This window comes from Pseudophryne corroboree, chromosome 10, assembly GCF_028390025.1.
Source record: "Pseudophryne corroboree isolate aPseCor3 chromosome 10, aPseCor3.hap2, whole genome shotgun sequence".
Taxonomy (NCBI): Eukaryota; Metazoa; Chordata; class Amphibia; order Anura; family Myobatrachidae; genus Pseudophryne; species Pseudophryne corroboree.
The window spans coordinates 16,572,047-16,591,735 of record NC_086453.1 but is presented as its reverse complement, the minus strand read 5'-3'; the positions used below and the strand labels follow the sequence as shown (position 1 = coordinate 16,591,735).

Sequence of the window (19,689 nt, the reverse complement as noted above, 5' to 3'; positions counted from 1 at the left end):
AGACCTCTAGTTTCTGGTGGCTAGTGAGCATCAGATCTCTAGTTTCTGGTGGCTAGTTTACATCAGACCTCTAGTTTCTGGTGGCTAGTGAGCATTAGACCTCTCATCTCTGGTGGCTACTGTACATCAGATCTATAGTTTCTGGTGGATAGTGTACAACAGGCCTCTCATCTCTGGTGGCTACTGTACATCAGATCTCTAGTTTCTGATGACTAGTGTACATCAGACCTCTAATTTCTGGTGGCTAGTGTAGATCAGACCTCTCATCTCTGGTGGCGAGTGTACATCAGATCTCTAGTTTCTGGCGGCTAGTGTACATAAGACCTCTAGTTTCTTGTGGCTAGTGAGCATCAGACCTCTCATTTCTGGTGGATAGTGTAGATCAGACCTCTAGTTTCTGTTGGCTAGTGTACATCAGACCTCTAGTTTCTGGTGGCTAGTGTACATCAGATCTCTAGTTCCTGGTGGATACCGTACATCAGACCTCTCACCTCTAGTGGCTAGTTTACATCAGACCTCTAGTTTGTGGTGGCTAGTGTACATCAGACCTCTCATCTCTGGCGGCTACTGTACATCAGATATCTAGTTTCTGGTGGCTAGTGTACATCAGACCTCTAGTTTCTGGTGGCTAGTGTACAGTACAGCAGACCTCTAGTTTCTGGTGGCTGGTGGTTAGTGTACATCAGACCTCTAGTTTCTGGTGGCTAGTGTACATCAGACCTCTCACCTATTGTGGCTACTTTACATCAGATTTGTAGTTTCTGGTGGCTAGTGTACACCAGACCTGTCAACTCTGGTGGCTAGTGTACATCAGACCTGTAGTTGCTGGAGGCCACTGTACATCAGACCTCTAGTTTCTCAGGACTAGTGTACATCAGACCTCTAGTTTCTGGTGGCTAGTGTATATCAGAACCCTAGTTTCTGGGGACTAGTGTACATCAGACCTCTATTTTCTCAAAACTAGTGTACATCAGACCTCTAGTTTCTGAAGACTAGTGTACATCAGACCTCTAGTTTCTCAGGACTAGTGTATATAAGACCTCTAGTCTCTGGGGACTAGTGTACATCAGACCTCTATTTTCTCAAGACTAGTGTACATCAGACCTCTAGTTTCTGCGGACAAGTGTACATCAGACCTCTATTTTCTGAAGACTAGTGTACATCAGACCTCTAGTTTATGGTGGCTATTGTACATCGGACCTTTAGTTTCTGGGGACTAGTGTACATCAGACCTCTCAACTCTGGTGGCTAGAGTACACCAGACCTCTAGTTGCTGGAGGCCACTGTACATTAGACCTCTAGTTTCTCAGGACTAGTCTACATCAGACCTCTAGTTTCTGGTGGTTATTGTACATCGGACCTCTAGTTTCTGGGGACTAGTGTATATCAGACCTCTATTTTCTCAAGACTAGTGTACATCAGACCTCTAGTTTCTGGTGGCTTGTGTACATCAGACCTCTAGTTTCTGGGGACTAGTGTACATCAGACCTCTATTTTCTCAAGACAAGTGTACATCAGACCTCTAGTTTCTCAGAACTACTGTACATCAGACCTCTAGTTTCTGGTGGCTAGTGTATATCAGACCTTTAGTTTCTGGGGACTAGTGTACATCAGACCTCCATTTTCTGGTGGCTAGTGTACATCAGACCTCTTGTTTCTGGGGACTAGTGTACATCAGACCTCTATTTCTCAAGACAAGTGTACATCAGAACTCTAGTTTCTCAGGACTACTGTACATCAGACCTCTATTTTCTGGTGGCTAGTGTATATCAGACCTCTAGTTTCTGGTGGCTAGTGTACATCAGATCTCTAGTTTCTGGTGGATAGCGTACATCAGCCCTCTCGTTTCTGGTGGCTAGTTTACATCAGACCTCTTGTTTGTGGTGGCTAGTGAGCATTAGACCTCTCATCTCTGGTGGCTAGTGTCCATCAGATCTCTAGTTTCTAGTGACTAGTGATCATCAAACCTCTATTCTCTGGTGGCTACTGTAGGTCAGATCTCTAGTTTCTGGTGGATAGTGTACATCAGACCTCTAGTTTCGGTGGCTAGTGTACATCAGATTTCTAGTTTCTGGTAGCTAGTGTACATCAGACCTCTCATTTCTGGTGGCAAGTGTAGATCAGACCTCTCATCTCTGGTGTCTAGTGTACATCAGATGTCTAGTTTCTGGTGGCTAGTGTACATTAGACCTCTAGTTTCTGGTGGCTAGTGTACATCAGATCTCTAGTTTCTGGTGGCTAGTTTACATCAGACCTCTAGTTTCTGGTGGCTAGTGAGCATTAGACCTCTCATCTCTGGTGGCTACTGTACATCAGATCTCTAGTTTCTGGTGGATAGTGTACAACAGGCCTCTCATCTCTGGTGGCTACTGTACATCAGATCTCTAGTTTCTGGTGACTAGTGTACATCAGACCTCTCATTTCTGGTGGCTAGTGGAGATCAGACCTCTCATCTCTGGTGGCGATTGCACATCAGATCTCTAGTTTCTGGCGGCTAGTGTACATAAGACCTCTAGTTTCTTGTGGCTAGTGAGCATCAGACCTCTCATTTCTGGTGGATAGTGTAGATCAGACCTCTCATCTCTGGTGGCTAGTGTACATCAGATATCTAGTTTCTGGTGACTAGTGTACATAAGACCTCTAGTTTCTGGTGGCTAGTGAGCATCAGACCTCTCATTTCTGGTGGCTACTGTACGTCAGATCTCTAGTTTCTGTTGGCTAGTGTACATCAGATCTCTAGTTTCTGGTGGATAGCGTACATCAGACCTCTCACCTCTGGTGGCTAGTTTACATCAGACCTCTAGTTTGTGGTGGCTAGTGAGCAATAGACCTCTCATCTCTGGTGGCTAGTGTCCATCAGACCTCTAGTTTCTGGTGGCTAGTGAGCATCAGACCTCTCATTTCTGGTAGCTACTGTAGGTCAGATCTCTAGTTTCTGGCGGCTAGTGTACATCAGATCTCTAGTTTCTGGTGGCTAGTGTACATCAGATCTCTAGTTTCTGGTGGCTAGTGCACATCAGCCCTCTCATCTCTGGTGGCTACTGTACATCAGACCTCTAGTTTCTGGTGGCTAGTGTACATCAGACCTCACACCTCTGGTGGCTACTTTACATCAGATCTCTAGTTTGTGGTGGCTAGTGAGCATTAGACCTCTCATCTCTGGTGGCTACTGAACATCAGAGCTCTAGTTTCTGGTGGCTAGTGTACATCAGACCTATCATCTCTGGCGGATACTGTACATCAGATCTCTAGTTTCTGGTGGCTAGTGTACATCAGACCTCTAGTTTCTGGTGGTTAGTGTACAGTACATCAGACCTCTAGTTTCTTGTGTCTGGTGGTTACTGTACATCAGACCTCTAGTTTCTCGTGGCTAGTGTACATCAGACCTATCACCCTGGTGGCTACTTTACATCAGATCTGTAGTTTCTGGTGGCTAGTGTACACCAGACCTGTCAACTCTGGTGGCTAGTGTACATTAGACCTGTAGTTGCTGGAGGCCACTGTACATCAGACCTCTAGTTTCTCAGGACTAGTGTACATCAGACCTCTAGTTTCTGGTGGCTAGTGTATATCAGAACCCTAGATTCTGGGGACTAGTGTACATCAGACCTCTATTTTCTCAAGACTAGTGTACATCAGACCTCTAGTTTCTGAAGACTAGTGTACATCAGACCTCTAGTTTCTCAGGACTAGTGTACATCAGACCTCTAGTTTCTGGTGGCTAGTGTATATCAGAACCCTAGATTCTGGTGGCTAGTGTACATAAGACCTCTAGTTTCTGGTGGCTAATGAGCATCAGACCTCTCATTTCTGGTGGTTAGTGTAGATCAGACCTCTCATCTCTGGTGGCTAGTGTACATCAGATCTCTATTTTCTGGTGACTAGTGTACATAAGACCTCTAGTTTCTGGTGGCTAGTGAGCATCAGACCTCTCATTTCTGGTGGCTACTGTAAGTCAGATCTCTAGTTTCTGTTAGCTAGTGTACATCAGACTTCTAGATTCTGGGGACTAGTGTACATCAGACCTCTATTTTCTCAAGACTAGTGTACATCAGACCTCTAGTTTGTGAAGACTAGTGTAAATCAGACCTCTAGTTTCTCAGGACTAGTGTATATCAGACCTCTAGTTTCTGGGGACTAGTGTACATCAGACCTCTATTTTCTAAAGACTAGTGTACATCAGACCTCTAGTTTCTGAAGACTAGTGTACATCAGACCTCTAGTTTCTCAGGACTAGTGTACATAAGACCTCTAGTTTCTGGTGGCTAGTGAGCATCAGACCTCTCATTTCTGGTGGTTAGTGTAGATAAGACCTCTCATCTCTGGTGGCTAGTGTACATCAGATCTCTAGTTTCTGATGACTAGTGTACATAAGACCTCTAGTTTCTGGTGGCTAGTGAGCATCAGACCTTTCATTTCTGGTGGCTACTGTAAGTCAGATCTCTAGTTTCTGTTGGCTAGTGTACATCAGACCTCTAGTTTCTGGTGGCTAGTGTACATCAGATCTCTAGTTCCTGGTGGATAGCGTACATCAGACCTCTCACCTCTGGTGGCTAGTTTACAGCAGACCTCTAGTTTGTGGTGGCTAGTGAGCATTAGACCTCTCATCTCTGGTGGCTAGTGTCCATCAGATCTCTAGTTTCTAGTTACTAGTGTACATCAGACCTCTAGTTTCTGGTGGCTAGTGAGCATCAGACCTCTCATTTCTGGTAGCTACTGTAGGTCAGATCTCTAGTTTCTGGTGGCTAGTGTACATCAGACCTCTAGTTTCTGGTTGCTAGTGTACATCAGATCTTTAGTTTCTGGTGGCTAGTGTAGATCAGACCTCTCATCTCTGGTGGCTACTGTACATCAGACCTCTAGTTTCTGGTGGCTACTGTACATCAGATCTCTCACCTCTGGTGGCTACTTTACATCAGACCTCTAGTTTGTGGTAGCTAGTGAGCATTAGACCTCTCATCTCTGGTGGCTACTGTACATCAGAGCTCTAGTTTCTGGTGGCTAGTGTACATCAGACCTCTCATCTCTGGCGGCTACTGTACATCAAGTATCTAGTTTCTGGTGGCTAGTGTACATCAGACCTCTAGTTTCTGGTGGCTAGTGTACAGTACATCAGACCTCTAGTTTCTGGTGGCTGACGGTTAGTGTACATCAGACCTCTAGTTTCTGGTGGCTAGTGTACATCAGACCTCTCTCCTCTGGTTGCTACTTTACATCAGATCTGTAGTTTCTGGTGGCTAGTGTACACCAGACCTGTCAACTCTGGTGGCTAGTGTACATCAGACCTGTAGTTGCTGGAGGCCACTGTACATCAGACCTCTAGTTTCTCAGGACTAGTGTACATCAGACCTCTAGTTTCTGGTGGCTAGTGTATATCAGAACCCTAGATTCTGGGGACTAGTGTACATCAGACCTCTATTTTCTCAAAACTAGTGTACATCAGACCTCTAGTTTCTGAAGACTAGTGTACATCAGACCTCTAGTTTCTGAAGACTAGTGTACATCAGACCTCTAGTTTCTCAGGACTAGTGTATATCAGACCTCTAGTTTCTGGGGACTAGTGTACATCAGACCTCTATTTTCTCAAGACTAGTGTACATCAGACCTCTAGTTTCTGGGGACTAGTGTACATCAGACCTGTATTTTCTGAAGACTAGTGTACATCAGACCTCTAGTTTATGGTGGCTATTGTACATCGGACCTCTAGTTTCTGGGGACTAGTGTACATCAGACCTGTATTTTCTGAAGACTAGTGTACATCAGACCTCTAGTTTATGGTGGCTATTGTACATCGGACCTCTAGTTTCTGGGGGCTAGTGTACGTCAGACCTCTCAACTCTGATGGCTAGTGTACATCAGACCTCTAGTTGCTGGAGGCCACTGTACATCAGACCTCTAGTTTCTCAGGACTAGTGTACATCAGACATCTAGTTTCTGGTGGCTATTCTACATCGGACCTCTAGTTTCTGGGGACTAGTGTACATCAGACCTCTATTTTCTCAAGACTAGTGTACATCAGACCTCTAGTTTCTCAGGATTACTGTATATCAGACCTCTAGTTTCTGGTGACTAGTGTATATCAGACCTCTAGTTTCTGGTGGCTAGTGTATATCAGACCTCTAGTTTCTAGGGACTAGTGTACATCAGACCTCTATTTTCTGGTGGCTAGTGTACATCAGACCTCTAGTTTCTGGGGACTAGTGTACATCAGACCTCTAGTTTCTGGTGGCTAGTGTATATCAGACCTCTAGTTTCTGGTGGCTATTGTACATCAGTCCTCTAGTTTCTGGTGGCTAGTGTACATCAGACCTCTAGTTTCTGGTGGCTAGTGTATATCAGACCTCTAGTTTCTGGTGGCTATTGTATATCAGACCTCTAGTTTCTGGTGGCTAGTGTATATCAGACGTCTAGTTTCTCTATCGTCCTAAGTGGATGCTGGGGTTCCTGAAAGGACCATGGGGAATAGCGGCTCCGCAGGAGACAGGGCACAAAAAAGTAAAGCTTTTACCAGATCAGGTGGTGTGCACTGGCTCCTCCCCCTATGACCCTCCTCCAGACTCCAGTTAGATTTTGTGCCCGAACGAGAAGGGTGCAATCTAGGTGGCTCTCCTAAAGAGCTGCTTAGAGAAAGTTTAGCTTAGGTTTTTTACTTTACAGTGAGTCCTGCTGGCAACAGGATCACTGCAACGAGGGACTTAGGGGAGAAGTAGTGAACTCACCTGCGTGCAGAGTGGATTTGCTGCTTGGCTACTGGACACTAGCTCCAGAGGGACGATCACAGGTACAGCCTGGATGGTCACCGGAGCCGCGCCGCCGGCCCCCTTGCAGACGCTGAAGAGAGAAGAGGTCCAAAATCGGCGGCTGAAGACTCCTGAGTCTTCATAAAGGTAGCGCACAGCACTGCAGCTGTGCGCCATTTTCCTCTCAGCACACTTCACACAACAGTCACTGAGGGTGCAGAGCGCTGGGGGGGGCGCTCTGAGAGGCAAATAAAAACCTTATTAGAGGCAAAAAATACCTCACATATAGCCCACAGAGGCTATATGGAGATATTTAACCCCTGCCTAACTTCAAAAATAGCGGGAGACGAGCCCGCCGTAAAAGGGGCGGGGCCTATCTCCTCAGCACACAGCGCCATTTTCTCTCACAGAAAAGCTGGAGAGAAGGCTCCCAGGCTCTCCCCTGCACTGCACTACAGATACAGGGTTAAAACAGAGAGGGGGGGCACTGATTTTGGCGATATTGTATATATATAAAAGATGCTATAAGGGAGAAACACTTATATAAGGTTGTCCCTATATAATTATAGCGTTTTTGGTGTGTGCTGGCAGACTCTCCCTCTGTCTCCCCAAAGGGCTAGTGGGTCCTGTCCTCTGTCAGAGCATTCCCGGTGTGTGTGCTGTGTGTCGGTACGTGTGTGTCGACATGTATGAGGACGATGTTGGTGAGGAGGCGGAGAAATTGCCTGTAATGGTGATGTCACTCTCTAGGGAGTCGACACCGGAATGGATGGCTTATTTAGAGAATTACGTGAGAATGTCAACACGCTGCAAGGTCGGTTGACGACATGAGACGGCCGACAATCTATTAGGACCGGTCCAGGCGTCTCAGAAACACCGTCAGGGGTTTTAAAAACGCCCATTTACCTCAGTCGGTCGACACAGACACAGACACGGACACTGAATACAGTGTCGACGGTGAATAAACAAACGTATTTCTCATTAGGGCCACACGTTAAGGGCAATGAAGGAGGTGTTACGTGTTTCTGATACTACAAGTACCACAAGAAAGGGTATTATGTGGGAGTGAAAAAACTACCTGTAGTTTTTCCTGAATCAGATAAAATAAAATGAAGTGTGTGATGATGCGTAGGGTTACCCCGATAGCAAATATTGGCGTTATACCCTTTCCCGCCAGAAATTAGGGTACGTTGGGAAACACCCCTTAGGGTGATAAGGCGCTCACACGCTTATCAAGTGGCGTTACCGTCTCCAGATACGGCCGCCCTCAAGGAGCCAGCTGATAGGAAGCTGGAAAAATATCCTAAAAAGTATATACACACATACGGTGGTTATACTGCGACCAGCGATCGCCATCAGCCTGGAGATGCAGTGCTGGGTTGGCTTGGTCGGTTTCCCTGACTGAAAATATTTTATTCATGTAGAGCATTTAATAGGATGCATTCTATATATATGTATGTGAGATGCACAGAGGGATATTTGCTCTCTGGCATCAAGATAAGTGCGTTGTCCATATCTCCCAGAAGATGTCAGGGACACGACAGTGGTCAGGTGATACAGATCCCATACGGCAGATGGAAGTATTGCTGTATAAAGGGAAGGAGTTATTTGGGGGTCGGTCCATCGGACCTGGGGACCACAGCAACAGCTGGGAAATCCAACCTTTTTTACCCCAAGTTACATCTCAGCTAAAAAAGACACCGTCTTTTCAGCCTCAATCTTTCCTTTCCCATGAGGGCATGCAGGCAAAAGGCCAGTCATATCTGCCCAGACATAGAGGTAAGGGAAGTAGACTGCAGCAGGCAGCCCTTTCCCAGGGAAAGAAGCCCTCCACCGCGTCTGCCAAGTCCTCAGCATGACGCTGGGGCCGTGCAAGCGGACTCAAGGTGGGGGGGTAGTCTCAAGAGTCTCAGGGCGCAGTGGGATCACTCGCAAGTTGACCCCTAGATCGTACGAGTATTATCCCAGGGGTAAAGATTGGAGAGTCGAGACATCTTCTCCTCGCAGGTTCCTGAAGTCTGCTTTACCAACGGCTCCCTCCGACAGGGAGGCAGCATTGGAAACAATTCACAAGCTGTATATCCAGCAGGTGATAATCAAAGTACTCCTCCTACGACAAGGAAAAGGGTATTATTTTTCCACACTATATTGTGGTACTGAAGCCAGACGGCTTGGTGACACATAGTCTAAATCTAATATGTTTTGAACACTTACATAAAAGGTTCAAATCGAGATAAAGTCACTCAGAGCAGTGATAGCGAACCGGAAAAAAGGGGACTATATGGTGTCCCTGGACATCAAGGATTACCTCCATGTCCAAATTTTGTCCTTCTCATCAAGGGTACCTCTGGTTCGTGGTACAGAACTGTCAATATCAGTTTCAGACGATGCCGTTTGAATTATCCACGGCACCCCGGGCCTTTTTACCAAGGTAATGGCCGAAAAGATGTTTCTTCAAAGAAAAAAGGCATCTAAATTATCCCTTACTTGCACGACCTAAAAAGGGCAAGTTCCAGAGAACAGTTGGAGGTCGGAAGAGCACTATCTAAAGTAGTTCTTCGACGGCACGACTGGATTCTAAATATTCCAAGAATCGCAGCTGTTTTCCGACGATACGTCTGCTGTTCCTAGGGATGATTCTGGACACGGTTCAGAAAAAGGTTTTTCTTCCCGAGAAAAAAGCCAAGGAGTTATCCGACCTGTCAGGAACCTCCTAAAACCAGGAAAGGTGTCTGTACATCAATGCACAAGAGTCCTGGGAAAAATGGTGGCTTTTTACGAAGCAATTCCATTCGGCAGATTCCATGCAACAATTTTCCAAAGGGATCTGTTGGACAAATGGTCAGGGTCGCATCCTCAGATGCACCTGCGAATAACCCTGTCGCCAAGGACAAGGGTATATCTTCTGTGGTGGTTGCAAAAGGCTCATCTATTGGAGGGCCGCAGATTCGGCATACAGGATTTGATCCTGGTGACCACGGACGCCAGCCTGAGAGGTTGGGGAGCAGTCACACAAGGAAGAAACTTCCAGGGGGTATGGACGAACCTGGAAAAGTCTCTTCACATAAACATTCTGGTACTAAGAGCAATCTAAAATGCTCTAAGCCAGGCGGAACCACTCCTGCAAGGAAAACCGGTGTTGATTCAGTCGGACAACATCACGGCGGTCGCCCATGTAAACAGACAGGGCGGCACAAGAAGCAGGAGTGCAATGGCAGAAGCTGCCAAGATTCTTCGCTGGGCGGAGAATCACGTAATAGCACTGTCAGCAGTGTTCTTCCCGGGCGTGGACAACTGGGAAGCAGACTTCCTCAGCAGACACGATATTCACCCGGGAGAGGGGGGTCTTCATCCAGAAGTCTTCCACATGCTAATAAACTGTTGGGAAAGACCAATGGTAGACATGATGGCGTCTCGCCTCAACAAGAAACTGGACAAGTATTGCGCCAGGTCAAGAGATCCACAGGCAATAGCTGTGGACGCACTGGTAACACCTTGGGTGTACAAATCAGTATATGTGTTTCCTCCTCTGCCTCTCATACCAAAGGTATTGAAGATTATACGGTGAAGAGGAGTAAGAACAATACTAGTGGCTCCGGATTGGCCAAGAAGGACTTGGTACCCGGAACTTCAAGAGTTGGTCACGGACGACCCGTGCCCTCTACTTCTGAGAAGGGACCTGCTACAACAGGGTCCCTGTCTCTTTCAAGACTTACCGCGGCTGCGTTTGACGGCATGGCGGTTGAACGCCAGATCCTAAAAGGGAAAGGCATTCCAGAAGAAGTCATTCCTACCTTGATTAAGGCAAGGAAGGAAGTCACCGCGAAACATTATCACCGCATTTGGCGAAAATATGTCGCGTGGTGCGAGGATCGGAGTGTTCCGACGGATGGGTCGTTTCCTACATTTCCTACAATCAGGATTGTCTATGGGTCTCAAATTGAGATCTATTAAGGTTCAAATTTCGGCCCTGTCAATATTCTTCCAAAAAGAATTGGCCTCAGTTCCTGAGGTACAGACTTTTGTTAAAGGAGTACTGCATATACAGCCTCCTGTGGTGCCTCCGGTGGCACCGTGGGATCTAAATGTAGTTTTAGATTTCCTCAAATCCCATTGGTTTGAACCATTGAAAAAGGTGGATTTTAAATATCTCACATGGAAAGTGACTATGTTACTGGCCCTGGCTTCCGCCAGGAAAGTATCTGAATTGGCGGCTTTATCTTATAAAAGCCCTTATCTAATCTTCCATTCGGATAGGGCAGAACTGAGGACTCGTCCGCATTTTCTCCCTAAGGTGGTATCAGCGTTTCACCTGAACCAACCTATTGTGGTGCCTGCGGCCACTGGCGACTTGGAGGACTCCAAGTTGTTGGACGTTGTCAGAGCCTTAAAAATATACATTTCAAGGACGGCTGAAGTCAGAAAATCTGACTCGCTGTTGATACTATATGCACACAACAAGTTGGGTGCCCCTGCTTCTAAGCAGACGATTGCTCGTTGGATTTGTAACACAATTCAACTTGCTCATTCTGTGGCAGGCCTGCCACAGCCTAAATCTGTTAAGGCCCATTCCACAAGGAAGGTGGGCTCATCTTGGGCGGCTGCCCGAGGGGTCTCGGCATTACAATTCTGCCGAGCAGCTACGTGGTCGGGGGAAAACACGTTTGTAAAATTCTACAAATTTGATACCCTGGCAAAAGAGGACTTGGAATTCTCTCATTCGGTGCTGCAGAGTCATCCGCACTCTCCCGCCCGTTTGGGAGCTTTGGTATAATCCCCATGGTCCTTTCAGGAACCCCAGCATCCACTTAGGACGATAGAGAAAATAAGAATTTACTTACCGATAATTCTATTTCTCGGAGTCCGTAGTGGATGCTGGGCGCCCATCCCAAGTGCGGATTATCTGCAATACTGTACATAGTTATTGTTAACAAATTCGGGTTATATTGTTAAGGAGCCATCTTTAAGAGGCTCTTTCTGTTATCATACTGTTAACTGGGTTTAGATCACAAGTTGTACGGTGTGATTGGTGTGGCTGGTATGAGTCTTACCCGGGATTCAAATTGCCTCCCTTATTGTGTACGCTCGTCCGGGCACAGTACCTAACTGGAGTCTGGAGGAGGGTCATAGGGGGAGGAGCCAGTGCACACCACCTGATCTGGTAAAAGCTTTACTTTTTTGTGCCCTGTCTCCTGCGGAGCCGCTATTCCCCATGGTCCTTTCAGGAACCCCAGCATCCACTACGGACTCCGAGAAATAGAATTATCGGTAAGTAAATTCTTATTTTTTGGTGGCCAGTGTAAATCAGACCTCTCATCTCTGGTGGTTACTGTACATCAGATCTCTAGTTTCTGGTGGATAGCGTACATCAGACCTCTCATCTCTGGTGGCTACTGTACATCAGGCCTTTGTCTCTGGTGGCTAGTGTGCATCAAAGCCCTAGTCTCTGGGGGCTAGTGTACAGCAGACCTCTAGTGCAGGCTTTTTCAACCAGTTTGCCGTGGCACACTAGTGCGCCGCGACCAGTTGCAAGGTGTGCCGCGGAGCCAAAGCAATTTCCTGCACCTTCAGAGTGAACTGTTGGCCCGGGCTCTTCTTAGAGGATCAGTCGTGCTCCGACCGTGACCTATGCCTTGAAGACGCGGCCGTGTGATATCATAGGTCACGGACGCTGCATCTCATCACCCAGCCAGCCCACCCGCCTGCATACACATCTTCCAGTTCCTGCCTGCATACACAGCTTTCCTTGCCCACCCACATCCACACCCTGCCCGTCTGCCCGCTGCTCAGTATTTGCAGCACTCCACTATGAACAACCCCCGCCACTGGGAGACAGGGAGGAGGACAGCTGACCGGTAGGGGCTAATATTTGTTATTTTATTTCTCCTGTGGGGAACAATAGGATTTATGTGGGGAGAATAATGATTTATGGATTTATGGGGGGAAGAATGTGAATAATTCATGTGGGGAGCAATAGGATTTATGGGGGGAGAAAAGTGATTGATTTATGGCCCTCATTCCGAGTTGTTCGCTCACAAGCTGCTTTTAGCAGCATTGCACACGCTAAGCCGCCGCCTACTGGGAGTGAATCTCAGCTTAGCAGGATTGCGAACGAAAGATTCGCAATATTGCGATAAGATTTCTCTGTGGAGTTTCTGAGTAGCTCGAGACTTACTCTTCCAGTGCGATCAGTTCAGTGCTTGTCGTTCCTGGTTTGACGTCACAAACACACCCAGCGTTCGCCCAGACACTCCCCCGTTTCTTCAGCCACTCCCGCGTTTTTCCCAGAAACGGCAGCGTATTTTCACACACTCCCATAAAACGGTCAGTTTCCGCCCAGAAACACCCACTTCCTGTCAATCACACTCCGATCACCAGAACGAAGAAAAAACCTCGTAATGCCGTGAGTAAAATACCTAACTGCATAGAAAATTTACTTGGCGCAGTCGCAGTGCGAACATTGCGCATGCGCAATTAGCGGAAAATCGCTGCGATGCGAAGAAAATTACCGAGCGAACAACTCGGAATGAGGGCCTATGTGTGAGCAACATGGATTTATGTGGGGAGCAATGTAATTGATTTATGTTGGGAGCAACATGATTTATGTGGGGAGCAATGTGATTGATTTATTTTGGGAGCAACATGACTTATGTGGGGAGCAATGTAATTGTTTTTTCTGTGTAGGCCAAAGTATGTGTGTTGTTCTTTTAACTGTGAGGGCCAATGTGTGTTTTTTGTTTTTTTTCTGTGGGGAACTGATGGTGCGCCTTGTCAATTTTAAAATATTGTCCGGTGTGCCGCGAGTAAAAAAAGGTTGAAAATTACTGCTCTAGTGGCTTGTGGCTAGTGTACATCACATATGTCATCTATGGGGACTAGTGTACATCTAATCTCTCATCTATTTTGACATGTTGGGAGACATATACTGTATGTATGATGTAATTGTTGATGTATCTGCTGTATGTCGGTTCTTCGCTGCGGTGCGAACGGGTCAGAACTGCGCATGCACGGCGCATGCGCATCATTGCCCAGCGACAGCCGTCGCCGGGCAACGACCAGAAGAGAGAAGAAAGTGATCGCTAGCGCGATCACAAGAATATTGACAGCGGAGAGGTGTTCCGGGGTGAATACTCACCGTTTTCCGGGCGTGGAGATCCGAACGCAGGTGTGTTCAGGCGTTTGGAGGGCGGATGTCTGACGTTAATCCCAGGACCTTCGTCGCTGGATCCGTCACACAAGGTAAGTAGGTCTGAACCTGCTCTTGTTTTGCAGGAAACTTTTTTTGCATAGCAGGGCTGCACAAGCGATCGCAGCCCTGCTATGCTAAAATACACCCCCCATAGGCGGCGTCCGGTTGATCGCATGAGCAGCAAAGAGTTGCTATGTGCGATCAACTCGGAATGAGGGCCTAAGTCTTTTTTTACTTTAACCCTCTCCAAGACTTAGGGGGTCATTCCGAGTTGATCGCTCGCTAGCTAGTTTTAGCAGCCGTGCAAACGTTATGCCGCCGCCCTCTGGGGAGTGTATTTTAGCTTAGCAGAAGTGCGAACGCATGTGAAGCCGAGCTCTGCAAAAACAGTTTGTGCAGGTTCAGAGTAGCTCTGAACCTACTCAGCGCTTGCGATGACTTCAGCCTATTCGTGTCCGGATTTGACGTCATACACCCGCCCAGCGAACGCCCAGTCACGCCTGCGTTTTTCCAGCCACGCCTGCGTTTTTACAAACACTCCCTGAAAACGGTCAGTTGACACCCAGAGACGCCCCCTTCCTGTCAATCTTCTAGCGGCCGCCAGTGCGACTGAAAACTTCGCTAGAACCTGAGCACAACCACAAAGGGCTTTGTACCCGTACGTCGTGCCTGCGCATTGCGGGGCATACGCATGCGCAGAAATGCCGTTTTTTTCACCTGATCGCTGCGCTGCGAAAATCGGCAGCGAGCGATCAACTCAGAATGACCCCCTTAGTACATAGACCCCTGGGCCTCCCTGTGGGTGCCTACAGACATGTATGATCACATATGGCCTTACAGCCTCCACAATACATAAACAGCCCCAACAGGAGAAAACATCAATATTTCCTACAAATGCCCAGATTTATCAAGCCTTGGAGAGTGATAAATTGCAGAGAGATAAAGTACCAACCAATCAGCTCCTAACTGTCATGTTACAGGCTGTGTTTGATAAATGACAGTTAGAGGGCGGGATGTACTAAAGTGAAAATGCGGTAAAACCCCAGTTTTCAGGGCTTTTACCACATTTTTGTATGTACTTACCTCCGTCTGCCGGGTCTCCGCCGCGCAGGGTAAGTTTTGCTGGCGTTACCCTGTAAAGGCCAACGGGGCTTCTCCTGCAATGCAATGTGACGGAACCCTGCAAGCGTATCCCGTGGTGCTGGTCTGCGCATGTGCAGATGGACTCCTGGGTCATATAGCTGGAAGTCCAGCAGTCGCAGCGCACCGCCAAGGATGGCTCTTATCGGGACAGCTGCCCACTGCGATACTAATGTTAGTACATACTGTATGCAATTAGTACCATGCGGTAAGTGGCGGGATGTACCGCGATCCTTTGCTACATCCCGCCCAGGAGCTGATTGGTTGGTACGTAATCGCCGTGCAATTTATCACTCTCCGGGGCTTGATAAATCTGGGCCAAAATTCCCTCGCTAGTAAATCATTTTCTCTACAGCGACAATATAACTATTTTCGGTTGCATTTGCACAAATTCCTATGGATGGGATACTGCAGAATCGCCTGGATCTGAGCATCTTATTGCCGGGATAACATATACCTATATAAGATACACCTGTGAAGCATTTACCCCTATATATCCCCTGGACCTATGGAGAACATGCTGTCCATTCTCCATACATACAATGGACATTCTATACTGCTGCCGCATTACGTGATCCTTGCCTTGCTCCTGGTCGGTTAGACGTGCCAGTATCCAGCGGGACCCCAATAAAAGCCGCATCCAGACCCTCGGGAGACTCCTGGTAGGGTAACCTCATCATGGTGCAGATGCCAGCCGGCCGGGCAACTTCTTCAGCACTCGGGGGCAAGTTGAACGTTGTGTCTGAGAAGTTGCGCAGAGGAGGAGACTGGAGATTTGTGCATTTGCTTCCGCAGGCCGGCAAGGAGCCCCAAACTGCGGAGTGTGAGGCCCACCGCAGGGTCAGCTTCTGTCTGCATGTAGAGAGGGGGCCACCAAGGGGCCCCAGAGTCACAGCACACCTGCGGACGTGGGTCCCAGCCTGGCAGATGCGGCTTACAGTGGCCATGCTGGACTCACTGCTACTGTATTCTCTCTGGGCTCAAAGTGCAGCAGTCTCCCCTTCTGTGTGCAACTACTCTTTCTCTCTCCTCCCCGCTCAGCTCAGCAGCCAGAACACTCCCCGTCCCCTCCTTCCAGCCTGAAGACTTTCACTGGACAGGACACAGGACTATTTATATATATAATCCCTAACTTGGAACCTTGAGCTCTGTTACTGGTGCAGCAAAGTTCCAAGTGCCACAATGTTACAGAGGCTGCAGCAGTCAAGGATGTGAGATCAGTGGCGGTTCTTGCCACGGGCAAGCGGTACTTTTGCCCGGGGCGCCGCCTTCCGGAGGGCGCCGCACCAGGGCAAGATCCGCTACTGTGCCCCCCGCAGTGCCCTGCTGTGCCCCCCGCTTTGAAGGGAACCAGACGCGTAGCGTCTAGTTTCCCTTCATGTAGAGGACCTTTGCTGTGCGATGCGCAATGACGTCATCACAAATTAGTGCACCGCGTCCCCTCGCATGGCTCGCTTCGCTCGCCATGCTTCGGGCATGGTGCCTTCGCTTCGCTCGGCACACTTTACCGTTCCAATCGTAGTCCACGTGGATCGTTAAGTATGAAAAAATCCCCCCCCCCCAAAAAATGTGAAAAACTCATGTCGACCTTTAGACCTGTCGACATAGCACATGTCGACCTAGAAACCCTGTCGACCTTCCATCCATGTCGACCTAGTGACTGTTGACCTAAAGTGGTCGACCTAAACATTGTCGACCTAAACACTGTCGATCTTCAGACCGGATCCCATGCACAATGCATCCGGAAAGTATTCACAGCGCTTCACTTTTTCCACATTTTGTTATGTTACAGGCCAGCCTTATTTCAAAAGGGAATAAGTAATTTTTCCCCTCAAAATTCTACATAATGACAACATGAAGAAAAATTTTTGGGAAATTTATTCAAAATAAAAAACTAAGAAATCACATGTACGTAAGTATTCACAGCCTTTGCTCAATACTTTGTTGATGCACCTTTGGCAGCAATTATAGCCTCAAGTCTTTTTGAATATGATGCCACAAGCTTGGCACACCTATCTTTGGGCAGTTTTGCCCATTCCTCTTTGCAGCACCTCTCAAGCTCCATCAGGTTGGATGGGAAGCGTCGGTGCACAGCCATTTTCAGATCTCTCCAGAGATGTTCAATCGGATTCAAGTCTGGGCTCTGGCTGGGCCACTCAAGGACATTCACAGAGTTGTCCTGAAGCTGCTCCTTTGATATCTTGGCTGTGTGCTTAGGGTCATTGTCCTGCTGAAAGATGAACCGTCGCCCCAGTCTGAGGTCAAGAGCGCTCTGGGGCAGGTTTTCATCCAGGATGTCTCTGTACATTGCTGCATTCATCTCTCCCTCTACCCTGACTAGTCTCCCAGTTCCTGCCGCTGAAAATCATCCCCACAGCATGATGCTACCACCACCATGCTTCACTGTAGGGATGGTATTGGCCTGGTGATGAGTGGTGCCTGGTTTCCACCAAACATGATGCCTGGCATTCACGCCAAAGAGTTCAATCTTTGTCTCATCAGACCAGGGAATTTTGTTTCTCCCACAGTGTAACTTTTGTAGCACGCCCAACATGGCTGCCTCACCTATTTTGCTCGTGAATGAGATGAAAAATACATAGACCTGTCGGTCTGAGAGTCCTTCAGGTGCATTTGGGCAAACTCCAGGTGGGCTGCCATGTGCTTTTTACTAAGGAGTGGCTTTCGTCTGGCCACTCTACCATACAGGCCTGATTGGTGGATTGCTGCAGAGATGGTTGTCCTTCTGGAAGGTTCTCCTCTCTCCACAGAGGAATGCTGTAGCTCTGACAGAGTGACCATCAGGTTCTTGGTCACCTCCCTAACTAGGGCCTTTCTCCCCCGATCGCTCAGATTAGACGGCCGGCCAACACTAGGAAGAGTCCTGGTGGTTCTGAACTGCTTCCATTTACAGAAGATGGAGGTTACTGTTCTCATTGGGACCTTCAAAGCAGCAGATATTTTTCTGTACCCTTCTCCAGATTTGTGCTTCGTGACAATCCTGTCTCGGAGGTCTACAGACAATTCCTTTGACTTCATGCTTGGTTTGTGCTCAGACATGCACTGTCAAGTGTGGGACCTCATATAGACAGGTGTGTGCCTTTCCAAGTCATGTCCAACTGAATTTACCACAGGTGGACTCATCTCAGGAACATCTAGAGGATGATCAGTGGAAACAGCATGCAATTTTGAGCTTCATGGCAAAGGCTGTGAATACTTATATACATGTGATTTCTTAGTTTTGTATTTTTAATAAATTTGCAAAAATCTCAAAAAAAAATGTTTCACGTTGTCAGTACGGGATATTGTGTGTAGAATTTTGAGGGAAAAATGAATTAATTTCAGTCTGGAATAAGGCTGTAACATAACAAAATGTGGGAAAAGTGAAGCGCTGTGAATATTGGACCTAAGACCTGTTCGCTCGCTAGGGTTTTTTGCAGCGCTGCAATCAGATAGTCACCGCCTACAGGGGAGTGTATTTTAGCTGTGCATGTGTGCGAACGCATGTGCAGTCTCTGAGTAGCTCAGGACTTACTCAGCCGCTGCGATCACTTCAGCCAGTTCAGGACCGGAATTGACGTCAAACACCCGCCCTGCAAACTCCTGGACACGCCTGCGTTTTTCCAACCACTCTCTGTACACGGTCAGTTGCCACCCACAAACGCCTTCTCCGTGTCAATCACCTTGCGATCGGCTGTGCGAATGGATTCTTCGTAAAACCCATCGCACAGCAATGATCCGCTTTGTACCCGTACGACGCGCCTGCGCATTGCGGTGCATATACATGCGCAGTTCAGATCTGATCGCAGCGCTGCCAAAAACGCTAGCGAGCGATCAGGTCTGAATTACCCCCATTGTCCGGATGCACTGTAGGTATGGGACTGTACATGTATGTCATGTGCAGTGTAATGTATCACAGGTTATATGGAGGCTTATGTAGGTTATATTGGGAGAAAACCTTCAATCGTCCAACCACCAATGGCCCCCGATTGTGCATGCGCAGACTGTGGTTGCCGGATGACATCAGGTCTCTATGGCCAATGTTTGGTGAACATCTGTCAATGATAAAACTAGTTACTATCGGTGTCAGATCATTGGAGATTACTAAGCATCGATGGTTGGTGGCCATCACTAATTTGCGAATCACGTCCCATTAGGTGATGCCCCTTTAGTTCCACAGGTACCAGCAACAGGTGTGTATTGAAAGGTTGATTTTAGTGGCGGGGAAGAGCAGTGGTCCTGCAGTCCACCATCAGTATGATGTGGCCACATCCCCGGGTAATGTGGCCACGCCAATTCTCATGCACACATCACCGCTAAGTAACAGCGCTTGCACAGCGTCCCTATTCCCATACCACACATGATGTGAGGCCAGGGCCGTCTTTTCGTATGGGCTCAATGGGCTCTTGCCCAAGGGTCCCAGGAGAAAAAGGGCCCTAGGCTGATAGCTGAGGGTCCCCTCTTTCCAGGGGTACCAGATTTTTGAAAATCGGCCCTGGGGAACCGGAGATATCCGACTTCAAAGCAGTAGTCCCCATCCAAGCCTGTTAATTGTTCTTCCCAGCCAGATATCTCGGGTTTTGTCTGACTTAGAGTTTTTCTGAGGGTATAATCCAAAAGCTG

The 19,689-nt window shown here is 47.8% G+C and overlaps 2 protein-coding genes across 2 annotated transcripts in view; one reads left to right on the top strand and one right to left on the bottom strand.

The window, feature by feature from the left end:
* Window positions 1–16,147, bottom strand: part of LOC134965794 (agmatinase, mitochondrial-like) — a 76,621-nt gene extending 60,474 nt beyond the window's left edge. Inside the window, exon 1 of the mRNA XM_063942159.1 lies at window positions 15,652–16,147. Within this exon, the coding sequence (XP_063798229.1) occupies window positions 15,652–16,016 (365 nt within the window). The 5' untranslated portion in view covers window positions 16,017–16,147. The remainder of the gene's footprint in view (window positions 1–15,651) is intronic.
* LOC134965796 (trypsin-3-like) overlaps window positions 1–19,689 on the top strand; it is a 73,117-nt gene that overhangs the window by 5,002 nt on the left and 48,426 nt on the right. The gene's annotated exons all lie outside the window — the stretch shown is intronic.